Source organism: Temnothorax nylanderi, unplaced genomic scaffold (genome assembly GCF_030848795.1).
Source record: "Temnothorax nylanderi isolate EJ_2023f unplaced genomic scaffold, tnyl_v1.0 TNYL_tig0068_pilon, whole genome shotgun sequence".
In the NCBI taxonomy this organism is placed as follows: Eukaryota; Metazoa; Arthropoda; class Insecta; order Hymenoptera; family Formicidae; genus Temnothorax; species Temnothorax nylanderi.
Genome location: NW_027249130.1, coordinates 671519 through 687757, shown reverse-complemented (window position 1 = coordinate 687757; position 16239 = coordinate 671519). Strand labels below are relative to the sequence as shown.

Here is a 16239-nt window from a genome sequence, read left to right as displayed (position 1 = left end):
CGGAGTTGTAGCTATACGTCGATCTGCAAAATACAAATATAAAATCGAAATTATAGCAGCAGCCAAAATAAAATAAATGTTTATAATAATAACCATTGCGCTCTTCGAATTTTTTATTTACTTTTTGAATAATTAAGTAATTATTAAGTAACAATTTCTGAAAATTTTCTCTCTCTTTTTGAATATAAACTTTTATTAGAATTTTCTTATAAACAGAAGTTTCTTTATTAATTTCTATTTGAAATAATTTTGATAAACGATCTAATTAAGCGGAATGGACGATTAATTTTGCAAATAGCAAATAATATATAAATAATAAATTACTCACTCCAAGGTTGCTCCGCTGTCGCCTGATGCCTCCCAGGTCTCCTTCTCCTCTCGGTTTTCTTCGTTACATACACACACACCCACACTCGAAAACACGGTAATAACGATCGCGCGGCACTTTGTACAGCACTTCTGATATTAACCGTACTCGCAATCCTAATAAAGATACATTAAAAGGAAGTATTATTATAGTAAACGGTTGATAGAGATAGGTTTTTTCGTTATTTTTTCATTATTTTTTCGTTTGTTGTCATTTCGACGATTACTCCTCGATTTTTACTCCGCGCTCTTGCTCCCGAAATAATAACAAACAAATTACATCTGAATCAGTGAAAAGTTCAAAGTGCAACGCACTGAACGAACCGCACGAGATAGTAGCCACCTATTTTCCACAAGTAGCCATCTAACACGCTTAGGAATTAGTTATAAAATTGATTAAATGTAAGATGTAAGATATATGAGCGTTAGTTATTTGCAAGGTTTGATGGTATTTCTGACAATGGAGGGATATTAACCGCGATATAGACGAAGCGGCTCACGAAGCTGCCGACCTGCTCGAACGTCGCGGCGCGAGTGATAGCGCGGCGACCTTGTGTACATACAATGGCTCGGCGTACGTTACGAAAAACAAGGCCGCACGCGCACCAGCGCGATTGTTGACGCGTTAAAAATGTTTAACGGTTTTATATAATTTATTCACGCTGAATGGCTTTTCAGTCACCCGTGTAAAAATAATGTAAGAGAACTCGAAAATCTCGCGACACTTTATTCCGCGGCACAATGTGCTGTTAACAGAGTCGAATTAATTAAAATTAACACGATAATCCGTCCGAAAATGTACAATTGAAACTCAGCATTGCACGTGGCACGTGCGTTTCGAACGAGCGTAGATGCCGCGAAATACACCACGTATTATTAATAAACAGCCGGCTTTTTCGCGAGTGTTTGAATCTCGCGATCCAGCGATTGATCGTGTATTATTCCGCGCTCGCAACCTGAAAATTACATTAGTTACATACGAGCCGATAAAATGTTTAAAACGCAATGAGATTTTGTGATTAGATTGGAATTCATCCCGTATTCTAATAAATAAGTCACGCCGCTTTGATAATTATGATCTCGATTACGCAATTAATTATTATCGCGGATATCAATTAATTTGTACGGATTGGTAATCGTTAAATATTTATAAGTAACGATCGCGTTTGGTGTTTCATACTGCTTGCCACGATCGCGAAGGATAATGTGACGACACGCGGAACTACCTGCTTGCTTGAATACTTCCGTACGAATGTGCAACGATCTTGCGCATATACCTAATGTAGTACGCTGGAAGTCGTTTAAATCAAGGCCGCGTGCCGATTGTTATCGTCCCGCGAAATATTTGACATTTTGTAAGATAAATTCACACTGAATTTTCGTCGACTTAAATGTTTTTATTGTCTTAATTTACTTATTATTGTCAGAGTGAAAGTGGAGCGATACACAAATATCTATTATTATTCTCGATATTATTGGAGCAGGTAATTTTAGCAACAAAATATATATGGGTATGGATGTATTCCGTATACGATATTTTTATATTTAATTATATATTTTATACACACATATAACAGATATATTATGAATATATTCTCTGTATTATAGATATATTACTTACGTTTTATTATATATTTTGTATACATATTCTGTTTCTTGCATTCCAAATTATTACCAAATGATAAATTATCACCCTTTGCCATTAGAATCAATCGATTCGGCAATTCTGTGTGTTATTTTATACTCTCAATCCGAAAATAATACAAATTACATTTAAATAATAGCGCGGCGCGACACAATCATTAAAGAAATAGTATCGCCCGTAACGGAAGGATAATTTATAATTGCAATTCTCTATTATTTTGATTTCTACTACGAATAATTCGCACGATTGTTAACATACCATGTTTGTTCGTAAATAAGCTTTGCTTTGATATGTTTACGAATATTGTTAATTGTAATATAAAATTGCCAAACGATTACAAGATACGATCATATTTCAAAAATCAAAAAATAACGCGATAACGTACGGGGCAGATTTTTGTGACCAATGGTATCGAGGTAGCGCATCTAAGTATAGATACTTGTATAATCTAGGATGTGCGATAATCTGCATCTAATTTCCCTGATTATGTTTAATTGGATTCAAGGATGTACAATTACGTAAAGCTATACTCTCCGTCATGGAAGGAGGAAATCTATAGCTGTGTATTGATTATGCTGGAGCAGAGCAATCCTTCATTCCCTCGTCGCTACCTTGGGGCCGAGTTTCCGGGTTGTTATCGTACATTGTCGGGAGAATGTAGTAGCCCACTGTTCATAATCCCGCAGGACAACGAGGGATTCGTGAAGCTACGGGTGAAATACTTCACGACGGATTAATATCGATTGCGTCCTTTGGCTTTTTTTCCGGGCAAACTTAGTCATAGCTATTCGTATAGAAATATCACTGCATAATAGACAGCTAGTTGAATCTGACTGAAAAAAAAAAAAAAAAAACGGGAACAATGTGCTCTTTATTTTAACTAAAAATAGAAGCTGAATCAATTTATAGTTGATCTGGTTGCAAACGATATGTATATATCTTGATACTTGCCGCTTATAAATTGATTTAGTAGTGGCATTTTTGCCGTATCCTGTTCCCTTTTTTTAAATAAACGCTTGCAGTTTTCATATCTACATAACATTTTATAGTTAAGGAAGACAAAAATGCCTCATTGGATTCGATATTAATTTCCGCAATTATTATTAAAGAGGACATTTCCATTTTATACATTACGCCTAATAAACTTTTCTACATATTATTGTTAAAATATATTTCTGGCGAAAATATCGAATTTAATATTATACATTTTCTATTATTAATTATCATAGGAAATATCTACTTATATTTTTTATTAATATTTAAATATTGCACGTTTTGTTGGCAACATGTATGTATATTTACAGCTAAAGAAAAGTAGATATTACGATAATATCGAGAGAATTTTAACCGAGATGACAGAAGAAATTGTGTTTTGACTAAGGCTATCTGAATTTGCATAAGAATGTCCTGTTTCTTTGCTGCATCTTTTGGATTGTATTTGGCGTAATTATCATAATCTATCACATCGTTCGATATCCCTGAAAAATACAAATGTAGAAATTTTAAAAAATTTTAACAATTTTAAATAATTTTTTTACTTTCGGCACGTTATGATTTTTCTTTAATTTTATTGTTCTGTATAAATAAGATCTAGACTAAATAAACGAATGAAGAATCTTGCTTCAATGAGTGTGGATAGCGTAAATACGAACGAACTCAATTCGCACCGATAAACATATTGTCATATTCCATCCTTTTTACATCGATGGAACAATGCTCACTACGTTCATTTATAAATAATATAATCGTTTGTTCTTCTTAACTTGGTTTGGATCTGCCTTTTAACATATAAACATATGAATTTAAAATATTAACAATCTTAACGTACAACGTACAACTGTTAGTAGCAATTACAATAAACGAATAAACTTAATAAAGTTCACACACACATATTATATAATAATAACGAATAATTCTAGAAATTTTAAAGCGATCAGACAACCTTTTGTGCTATACGCACATCTGAATTATTATTATTATTAATGCTCCTTTACCTCACGCGGGCATCAAAGCGATCGAATTGCTCGCTTGGGAGGAAAAAGAGCGTTCTGTCGTACATAATCTGAGTGGACGGGAAAAAATTCCAAAGAAGCGTTTCGCATCGGGCTAACAGCGGTGATCCCAGCGTGAGCTTTCACACATCTCCGCGCCCCTTAGCTTTCAATGGTCGTAAAGGTCGTAAAGCACACGCGATATACAGGTATCGGAGCGCTTATTTCGCTCGTTCTTCCGCGAGTTTTCTTATCAGATGCCCAGTCACATCGTGCAAATCCATCGTGATGCCATCTCGATAAGGGCTTATTCGTAGAAATAACTACATGGCGGAGTATCCAATTATACACGCACTGTGTCGTGGCAGGCTCTCTTTGGTCGGTCGGCTCGGTATCGCTCGGTGCGTGTCGCCGCAAGGAATCGCCGTGTCGATGGCTCGAAACGCAATTCGTTTTCATTAACCACTCAGCAAAAAGTTTACGATGGCGAGGCAGCACGAGAGAAAGGTAATGATTTATCGTGTATCCCCCATCGATACAGCGACCGACGCAGTTTGAAAGAAACGCGATATTGTGCCATTGACGTTGATCCAATAGAGTTCGTTGAATCGGTTTGATTGATTTAAAGTTGTTTGAAGCGAGTACGGACATTTTTCAACGAACAATCTCGACAATACGCGTGGCGCGAGCACAATTTGTTGAACAATTTACGTCCGAAATAAAGTGATTTGTCGAAAGAAAGTGTTATTTTAATTCCGAGAGAACCGCAAATGCGACGAGCGATCACGGCGCTACGTACCGAATTTCGATAATTCCGCGACGCTGCGATGGGAGAGAATCTTCGCAACGGAATTTAACGAAACGACAACTGCGTCGCATCTCGTGCCTACCTAAGTCGGTGCGACGGTAATGAATCGGAGTGACTTAATTAAAGGATGTTTTCACGGGGAAAAAAAAGAGAATGTCCCGACGAATCGAGAAACTCGAGCGTGCTGCCCGTTTAAATTAAGGACGGAAAGGGAAAAGGGAAAAGAAATAAGAGAGGAAGTAAGAGCGAATACTTCGAGATAATGGAAAGGTTGCGTCTCTCTGCAGATATATTTTACAGCATAGCGACGTATTTTGGAAATATTTCTGAGAATATTACTCGCAGTAGATACTTCACCTAATTTATGTAATTACATTTTTACCCTCTTTAGAGTGAAAATAATCTTAAAAAGATATATTAAAAGGATGAAAAAAATGCGGAGTTATATCGTTAAAGCATACTGTTCGTGCACATATATGGTAAATGTATTTATCACGCTCGTGTAGAAGGTGGTAACACAGAAGGTAGTACCTAGCTTTCTTGCCCGATATTATCGCGCGTATATCTGACAAGATAACTTAAAGCCATCTTGAAAGCGGAAACACCATTATGACTAATGTACTTACCTTGGTTTCTCGTATTCTCGTTCTGTATATCAGGGTGAGTATCGGGTTGTGGTGTGTGGCAAAAGAATCTACAAGCCGGACCAGAAATCAAAGCGTTGAATATTTATTGAAAACGAATCGCTATGTACAAACGTATTAAATACAGATGCGTGACATTTATACAGGATCGCAAGGGAGGAAGGAGACAGCCGGGGAAGGGTACGTCTGATCGCGTACAGTAGTCAATATGTCCGCCGATAACAATAGATAACTGGCTTTATACTAGTGACCCGCCGTGCGCAGTCTGCTTATTTACAACCCATTTCGCCGTTTATATTTGCACGCAGAGATTGGCGTGTGCCGTTTCGCCGTGCATGTCTAGCAGCCTGGAACGACGATATTTATTTGTCTAAAGGCTGTCGTGGGCGCGCGCGCGCGCGCGCGAGAGAGAGAGGGAGGGAGAGGAAGAGAGGGAGAGACAGAGTGAACGCACGCTTTTTACTTAAATTACTACAGACAACGGTAATATGATAGACGAATGCGAACTGGAGATATATGTCGGGTTCTCTACACGAAATCAATAAAAGCATCTCTTTATATATATCGCAATGTTTATATCGTCTCGAATAACTTGAGATTTTGAGAAATCAGAAGCCAGATCACGCTTACGCGAATATTTTGAAAATAAAATCGTAGAAACTTGTGAAACATTAATTTTTCTATATTATTAAATTTTACGCGATACACAGATGTAATACAGATTTTCTTTTGTTATACAGAATATTTTTAACAAAGAGTCAATCATCAAATTTTCTCATACATATTTTATTTCACTCACGCGAGTATGTCAGTGTGGCTACCTGGAAATCAAAGAATTCCCAAATTGGCATGCGATGCATCCGAACAACAGCGATGTTATACGCGAAATGCAGGAATTTAATTCGATTTGTGTCCCGAACACTGCTGTTCCATCTCGTTCGATTCTATCGTATGTATTTTAAGCAAAAGATCGTGTCTCTCTCTCCGGCCGATACCTCCTCGATCGCATTGAGAAACGAGCGCGAAGAATGAATAGTGAGGGATGAGGCGAACGAGTGGGGAAAAGGGTGGGGAAAAAAAGCGATGGCCGTGTGTTTCGTAACGAAGGCAGCAGATATTAAATTCCATCGGCAAACGCGGAATCCGCGTGTACTCGGGGAGCGTCCGAGTTTCGACTTTTGTTTGCGTCTAACGGCGAGAGGCGAGTGCGCGATCGGGCCGCTGCCATTGGCTGCGTACGCATGAAAAATAGAGCTCGTTTGAGCTGGTAAAAGAGAGAATGCGTTGTTCAACGAAAATCAGACTCCAGAGCGAACGGTGGATACGCTCGAGCGATGCCCGAATAAATTGTGTAAATCTTTTTCGTTCGCCGGAGAAATGGTAAAGTTCTTTTCTCATTGAATCGTATTTCGTACCACTGCCGAAGCGCATCTCGCGATATTGTCTTCCTCGACATATATTGGTCGATGGCATTGAATTGTGTTATACGTATTAGGCGATTAAGCGACGTCGGGCAGTTTTCGAGACGGTATATAAAATCTCATTGTATAAATTTTGCAAACGTTTCTTCTCTCACTTTACTACAAGTCCTGCTTATCTTCGTTTATTATTTAACGTATCTTAATAATTACGCTGTATATCAAGTTTATGTAATATCACTGTGCGTGATTTAAGGAGGCTTCTGCAGTGGATGGAATTTCTCAATTCTGCGGCCTGATCCACTTTCGACCACTTCGCCGATGCACTCGTTGGAAGAAACGTATAATGGCGAGATCCCAGAGTCGATGCATTTACAACAGTTAAGGTTTTTTTCATTATTAAAAATTGTACAAAGTGTTCTCTTCCGTCCGCTTAATAGATTATCGCTATGTTGAGAATAAATAGTCGGCGGAGTCGATTCGATTACGTAATAATCTATAATAATTTTCACACTTACGGTTTTTTCTCTGAACATCAAGGAGAACGCTTCCTACAGAAAGAACTGTCGTTGTAAATTGATTTATTAACATCAATCATCTTTTGAAGTAAAGAGAGACGACGATATGTATGCGATATGTTGAATTTTCAATGATAATTATGATAATTCTATCATCAGAAAGATATGTTCATTATTTAAAGCATATTTTTTTTATATAAAATAATTTACTACACTTTCGTTAAGTGTCAACAATGTAATCCACGATTTTGAACCTTCTCTTTGAGTAAATTAAAAGGACTGATACAAAAATATACAAAAATATACGCGAAAGTTTCTAATTTTACATTTCTTTTTGTAGGAAGAAGTACAATAATGTAGTTTGAGTCACACACGTTCGATCATGCAGGAAGCAGTTGTCTAAAATTATCACCACATAATATATTCTCCCAAGTGATTATATGTATATACATCGGCCCTGTAAAAGATACACCCGTGAATCCTGCAGGATCGAACACATACGGATTTTCTGGCGATCGTATCAATTACATACATTTGAAAGATTGAACATGGGTATATAAAGAATTGAGATATTTTATTAAGTATTGATCGCTGAACCTCGAATCGAAAGGTCGCGATTGATATCACTCGATATATTCGTTTCGCTAACGCAGTGGCAGACGTGGCAGTAGTCCTTAAGATATTCTTAACCTTTATATATTAATTCATCAACGTCATGTCAATATTAGACTTCGCATTTTCACAATTAATCAAGCGACAATCAAGCGAAATCGTGCAAAACTTCCTTGATCCGTCGTTTATTTGTCGTTGTCAATTTACAGAAACTTGAATCTTGATCCAACTAATGAATTTTTAATTAGCGATCTGGATAATGTTTAAATAATGAGAACGAAAATATAAGAGAAACAGATAAAATCATTAATAGAAAATATGAAAATATAAAGATTAACGATATAAAGATTAAAAAATTAAAAAGGACATTTATTAATGGACTCACGTATTGATCTGACAATGAGATATAGTCTTTTTAACTGATTTCGCTTCTGATATAAATCATAGAATAAATTCCACGAAGGACACGTTACAAAAAAGGAATGAGAATCCTTTTCCATAATTGTTTAATCGTACACATTCATCGCTTATATGTTCTACTTTTAATTACCTTACAGATCACGAGCATGAGTTTTTTTTAGCCTGCGCGAGGCTAGGTACCTAGAACAACGTATCGGGATTTACGCGACGTACAAGTTTTTGGACGTCACGGAATATCTCTCGTCGCGTTTCGCACAACTATTGTTTTCCTTTCGCTATATACGTACAGAACCATTCTAACAAGTATATAAGTCTTTCAGTATTTCATACTAACGACAGCCATTTACCTGGAAATGTATTTTACTGTTGGGATATGTGTATCAGGTCGAGTAGGGGGACAAAAGTCCAAAGAATAAATGATGACCTCATAAATTTGATCGTCAAAAGAAAGCATGTATACATAATATATATAGTTAAGCGGATTATATCAAACGTTTATAGTCTATATAGATTGTTTGGAGAGCCGATCGAATTTTTATGCATATCAAATGCAGCAGAAACATTTACCGGGTAAATCGCCCATCTCTATTCCATACTATAAACTTAACATCAGGTCACATGTACTCCTGTTTTCCCCATCTAGAATCACGATATATCCGACATATTACGGCTCTTGCCGAAAGTCGAGCAACGGGGCACGAGAGAAGTTTTGTGTATCGATAGAGCTAACAACCCTAAAACGATTATGCGATACGACCGCCAATAGAATGCCGGTCTTATAGAATGATCTAATAATTTACATTGTCGATTAATCCTTCAACATTCTTTACACACTTTATATGAATTTATACTGCAACCTCTAATGGTATTGTCAAACATTTATGCACTTTGGCTAAGCGCATCTTAAGCTTAAGAGTAGTTTAAGAGAACTTAACGCAGACTTAACGCGCGGCTTAAGAGTACTCCTTTTCCCGTACTCTTCGCGAAAAATGCTTCCCGTACGGCGCAATGATTAATTTTACAGAACTGTTCCTCTTAACCCATTTCATAAATTTTTTTGTGCATTGATAAGCTCCTTGAAGCGACGTTCGTATAATTCTTTCTGCGCGCCGCTGTGGCGAGTGTTCAATTAAAAAGTTAACGAGAGAAATCGTCGTCCGAGTGAATTGGAGGGAAGGATATTGGTCGTGCAATTAAACGGTTGGATGAACGATAATTAGCCTGTCTTTACATTTGTCTTCTCGATAGGTTGAAAAATAAAACGGAGCAAAGGGTATAAGTAGTTTTGTCGCGGGAAACACATTGATTAATATTGTGATCGATTCGGTCGTATACGCTCGTAGATTTTGCTTTCCTAAAAACAACAACGCGCTTAATTGTCTTAAAAATGGCATATGTATACGTGTATATAGATCTAGTCTTTTTTAGAAAAACAAATTTCTTTTTCGTGAACACGTTTATGAAACCGACATATAAAAAACCCGAGAACAAATAACGTAATCCCACGTAAAAGTCGGCGAGACTCCGATCTAAAGGTCCACTTTTTTTCATTTCAAGGATCGGAGTTCAGAAATGACTACGTTATTCGTCGGTGGAAATGTTACGTAGAACGCGCGATTTTCGAGCCCGATCCACGTATATCCCAGAACGTGACACGAGTGCCGTTACGGCGGGAATATCATAAGCTTGTTTGCTGACAGTATCAATTTCGGAACAGCGTATGTGCGATTTATCGAACGTGCTCCCCTCATATTGCCAGCACTAGTGACGTTCCATTTCGTATCGAATGCCACGGATCAAAATCATAATCTATCGATTTCGATTGCACGGACGTGGATACTCGATGTCGTGGATACTCGGTATCATTATCGCTCGGACTATCCGTCAATCCGTAACTTCTGTAGATTGATATAAGAATAATGAGCAAAGAAAGAAAAGAGAAACGAGAAAAGAAGTTGCACGAGAGAACAAGTCGGAAGATCGAGTAGCTATCACGTTAATTAAGCGTGTAATATAATAATCACAAATTTCCAATGATATGTCAATCAAATGATCTATACAAAATTTAATATCTCGCAGATTAAAAAATAGTGTGCTTATAAAATTAATAATCTATCGCTATTGTCAAGCATTGCGCATTCTTAGATTATGCGTATCTCGGTGAGACAGATGTCCATTTGCAGCGATAACAGTCTGCAGTTTTGATTCGCGCAAAGAAATAATTAAAAAAGTAAATTTTGTATAGATAATGTCTTTGTAGTTTCCACACGGACGCTACGGCGTCGGTGATTTGTGCGGTTTATACCAGTTATCGATTAAATTCACAGCGCTATTCACAACGATGTATGTCAACGGCCAAAAAAAATGTGATATTAATGTCGTGAACCGTGGAAAGTTCTTGGAGCGATCAGCTCGTAGATTCCTAACATCTTCGTAAGTGCCATCGTACAATATAGTTATTCATCGACACTGTGAACGCATCCGACCATGCCGCACGAACAATTCATGCTCGTTTATAGCCGATTTACGTATCGTCACCCTAAGTACTAACTTGGTCTGACTTGGTCTAACTTGGTCGATGAAGGGCAGTTCCACCAATTGCCGTTTAACTCGCCGATCATAGAAAGCCGGATGAGGTTCCAGCCTTCCAGTTCTCTATATCAGGTGTCGTTCGACTCACCGGGCTTGTAACCGAGATTTTTTCGTTGCAGGAACAGATGGATCTCGCGAAAGTTTGGTCGGTCGACGTCGTTCCTCTGCCAACACTCGCGCATCAGATCGTAGATCTCTTTAGGACAGTTCTTTGGCAGCGGTAGTATCATCTGTGTAAAAATAAGCGCAAGTCGATTCTAGCGTCATCAATTATATACATCGCGAACTGAACATTTTATGTATAATACATAGAAAATGTGTTGATATATTTTCGCATCGTGCCAAAATGAAAAGCAGATTGCTCTCGCGATCTAATTTTAACAATAATCTCATTATTTAACGCGGTATTACCGAAATAAACGGGTACAAATATAATAAAAATATTTTGCGCTCGTAATTAATCGCAATATTTGTTTTTGCAATTAATCGTTCGTAAATATTAATGGTCTACAAAACCGAGAGAGCGGAATAACAATTCTTACAGTGCGCATGTTTCAAGTACCCTCTCGACGTTGGGGAAATGAGCGCGCGACGGGCGCTCGAGTACGACGCAATATTTATTACATTATATGAATTACTAAGCAAGTAGTTCTGCCATTTTCATGGAAACTCTCGCGACCTACTTTTGTAATTACATGTTCGACATGTGCGCGTTTATTAAACCTGCTTTTTCAACGACATTAATTGTCCTACGGTCCTAGTCTCGGAGAAACAGCATAGTCCACAGACTACTCTTGAAAGAAGTTACGCAGAAAAAAAAGAGGGAAAAAAGGTGCAGTAAGAACCTACGGAGTAAGGTAATCAGAAGTCTGAAAGACGAAATAAATAGCGGCGTTCAAAGCCCTGAAAGCTTCGCGAGGCACTCAACGCGAAATCAAGTAACTGAGTACCTACGCTCATTATATTAAGTACGTCGGACACAATGAGGGAAAGAAGTCGAAGAATTACTCCCGTGCACTTACCCTTCGCTCATCCTCTTGATAAAAGTAAGTCGCGTTCTCCACTATTCGATGATCCGGAAACTCCTCAAAGGGCTGCTCGCGCGCGAACGTCAGAATTTCCCACAGCGTGACGGCAAACGCCCAGACGTCGCCCTTGCACGTGTGCCTTCCCTGTATAATGTAAACACAATCCCAAAAAGTTTATGAAAGTTCGCTCGCTATGTTCGTTAGCTCCGACAGATTTTATTCGCAGCTTAAGAACACTTGGAATTTGTTGAACATTCTGATATAATTGGATAAGTTTGTTTTCACGGTGCAATACACTTGAAATGTATTATATCAAGTTGAATTATTCAAGAATAATTTTTCTTACACATCGCACTTGTGTACGTTTGTGTAAAGGTTGCTTATTAAGAAAATATAACATTGCGACACCCAAGTATATATTTTTTTAATACACACATTTAAGTTAATACTCGTTTTCGGTAAGCCGCAAAAATAATTAAAAGCCCGACTTGCTCGACGCGGAAACCTAATGTTTGAGCGTGAAGGAGTAATTTATGGAAACTGTATGCGCCTTCGAGTTTCCCAAAGTTCAACCGGGTAACTCAGTTAAGCCCAAGCTTCGCGGAACGCCATAAAGCAGTTACACGATTTTACTCTTTTCCTCACATTGACGTGGTTGGATGTACCTTCCGCTCCCGTTGGCATGCGTATGACCCGTCAAGCAAAATAATTGTACGATAAAATATTAACGGCAAGTTATATAAAAGCTTTAGTAGCTACAAGTTTTAATTAATATCAGCGTTGCGATTTATACAACCATTAACGTTTTCTGAGGAAGAGTATAGAAAATTAATGTATTCTATATATCTCTATATATATATAAATGAATGTATGTATGTATGTTTGTCCGCTATGCAAATGTACAGTTTTCAAATTAGAACAACTAAATTTGGTATACTATCTCATGATACTCTAACTTAGACCGTAGACGTATTTTGAGAACCGCATCATTACCGATTTTTTGGGAAACCGATTCCAAAATTTTTCTAATGTCTGTCTGTCTGTCTGTCTGTCTGTCTGTCTGTCTGTCTGTCTGTCTGTCTGTCTGTCTGTCTGTCTGTCTGTCTGTCTGATCGCGAACTACTCATTCATTAATGGACCGATTTTCTGGAAACCGATACCAAAATTTGTCTAATTTTTCGGGGATGGTGTCAATAAAGAATAAATTAATATGAGAAAATAAAGAAAAATAAAAAAAATAAAAAGAGGCCCTCATACAAAATTGTCTAAAAAAGTCTCTTAAAAAAAAAAAATTAATAAATATTACTATTCGGGGAAAAGAAGGAAGAGCTTTGAGCCTGCGCGAAGCGCGGGTGAAAAAGTTAGTATTAATTATAGAAAGAACTATATATTTACTGTTGAGAAAATTTATAATAAGCTCGATCGTGAAAATAAACATTTAGAATTACTTATCGAAAAAGCCATGGGCAGAATGATATAAAAGTAGAATATTAATAAAAAAGAGAAAGGCTTTGCTGTGCAATAACATCGTAATTTTAGATCGATTTATGATAAACGATTGTGTACTTGATGCGAAATTACCTCGACTTAGGTACTTAAATTACATAATCTCTGCTGCCGGTAGTACGCTGGGAAGATTGCATATGCGTGCAGAGTTTGTAGTTCGCGCATGTTCAGGAGGATCTTAAGACATGATTCGATTATTTATGAAGTGCGCGATACAAAATTACGTGCGCATCATTACTTGTACATTAATTCAATTGTTGGAACTAAATAACGTGCATGCGATAAATAACGATCTATGTACAAGCAATAAACAAGTAACAACAATAAATTAATGTTGGTACGTATACCGGTGTATAAGGCAAACGTCATTTGATATAATAGAAAAAACGAAGTGAAAAAGTATCAATATAGCCTATATGTAATATAAATTGTTTTTCTATTTAAAAATGCCGTTTTATTTTATACTCCCATAAATATTCTGGAAAACAGAAAATTAAACATGGTCGCACCGCGATTTAACAAACTCGGTGATGCGCGATTGTCGAATGATTCCTCTTATGAAGAACGATCACCATGATCGCAAGATCGATATGAAACCATTAAATCGACGATAATCCTGGATAATTTTTGAAGCGATATTTCGCGCGTAGGAGCGGGATCGTTTCATTAGCGCGGCACAATGGCGGAAGTTGGATAAATGATGGGCAATAATGAAACATTAATAGCGCAGTCAGTTTGAAATGACGAAGCCAACTAGCTATTCAATACTATATTTCCCAGCCTCATTTCTCTGTTTTGTCGAATCACCATTTTGATATTAATTTGCCATTACACACACGCAGGCACAATAAATATACTATTTCCGTAAATGTCGACAAAGAATAATATACTATCAATATAATATCTATGCATAGTTAATAGGTACTAAAATTAAATTAATATTTTTGATGTATAATTAATTTATCAGACGAAAAGATACTCAATCGTAAACATACGTATATATTAGACAAGTTAAAAGAATATATAAAAGGATAATAATGACTTTATAATTTTTAAAAAAATTTTGTTAACAGTTTATCAAATCCTTTTTATCTTTACATAATATGGTCTCACAAAGATATATACTTCTGAAATCTTGCACTATTAAACATCCAGGTTTAATAAATCCTTATTTTTTATATTTCTAAATCTTCACATGATTAAATAATTCAATATTTAAAGATTTTCAGTCAGTTCATTAAATTTTCCAATAAATGAAATTTCGCATTCAAGTCGCTTTATATAATTTTTACATTTTCGAATTGATGTCTTTTAGATTACTGATATCTTATATTTTATGTGATCAAAATGGTCAATCACATAAATATACTATTATAATTGTGTTATTATTAAATATACTACAATATTATATTATCCGACCGCCATAGTGTCCGACTATAGCGCGGTGTTTTGACTATAGGGCGATTACTCCACTGACACAGCGCACTCGTAAACGCTTTCAAGCGAGCCGGTATAAAAAACCTCGCTCCTTCCGTTGGGGTCCCAGTTGGCACATATTTTTTCCGAATTTTCGCGTAAAGTAAACGCGAGTATCTTCCATTCGTCGTCCACGTTGTAACGCCAGCGGAAACAGCCCATGTTCGACTACGCGTAGCCCGCGAAGCGGAACGATTGTGTTTGGATTGTCGAGCGGTTAAGCCGAAAAAGCCGCTCAACATCGAAAATGAATTTCCAAACGCGTATCGCATATTTTCTCCGGCACTTTTATAGCTCAATGACGCGTATCGCGCGCTTGCAATGGGGCAAGCTCAATTCGCTAATACCAACGTGACCGCAGACAGCTCTATCGGCCTGATGTCGAGCGGTTTCGCGGATCGACAGTTCGACATTGGCGGCGATAATCGAGAAATTAAAGGCAACGTATATTAAATGAAACGTAAAACTTAATTTCCATTCAGAAATAACGGGAATTAAGCTTTATATTACGGGAATTATTCTTAATCTTTTATAAATAACAAACTTCGAAACGTCTTTATTTCCCAAGAGTCGAACGGGGATCTCTAATGCAATTCATTTTACGTAACGGGAAGAACAAATTAACAAGAAGAATAATCAATTACCGTTCTAAATCAATTTTATCGTACATGGCTTGGTATCAAATACCGATTAAATTGCATAATTGGTTTCAAAGATGGAAATATCGGCGATGTATCATACGTATAATCTCATTGGCAACAAAATGCATTTTACCGTTTATTTTATAATACACAGATCTTTGACGATCCATGCGTCGGAATTTTCACCTAACGCTTTTATCTATAAGAGCTTAAATCTATAAGAGATACTTCTTCATTGCAGTACCTTAACCGCGATATGCATTTATGACGGATAGTGAAAAAATAACCTCGACTTTGGGCGGCGCGCGATATGTAATGGAGGATGGGGGGTTTTTACTTCCGGATGCGAAAAACAATGGAAAAAAAGTACGCGTCCGAGCGAGACCGAATTTCATCGCGTGGATGCGTAGCCGTAGTTCGTCAAAACGACGCGACGCGTCCCACCCATGCATGGAGTGAAATCAAAACGACCCGACGCGCGTCCCCGTTTTGTCCCCCTATTTCTATTTCGCTCGTTTACGAGCGAAAGTCGTTTGCGCCAATTTGATTTATCCTCTCTCTTTCTCTCTTTTTT

The 16239-nt window shown here is 37.2% G+C and overlaps 1 protein-coding gene across 1 annotated transcript in view; it reads right to left on the bottom strand.

Annotated features, from left to right (window-relative positions):
• Positions 1 to 5516: 5516 nt before the first annotated feature.
• Positions 5517 to 16239, bottom strand: part of Ddr (discoidin domain-containing receptor 2) — a 182987-nt gene continuing 172264 nt past the window's right edge. The window contains exons 18-19 of the mRNA XM_071708469.1: positions 12037 to 12186; positions 5517 to 11244 (exon numbers count right to left, since the gene is read on the bottom strand). Of these exons, the coding sequence (XP_071564570.1) occupies positions 11083 to 11244; positions 12037 to 12186 (312 nt within the window). The 3' untranslated portion in view covers positions 5517 to 11082. The remainder of the gene's footprint in view (positions 11245 to 12036; positions 12187 to 16239) is intronic.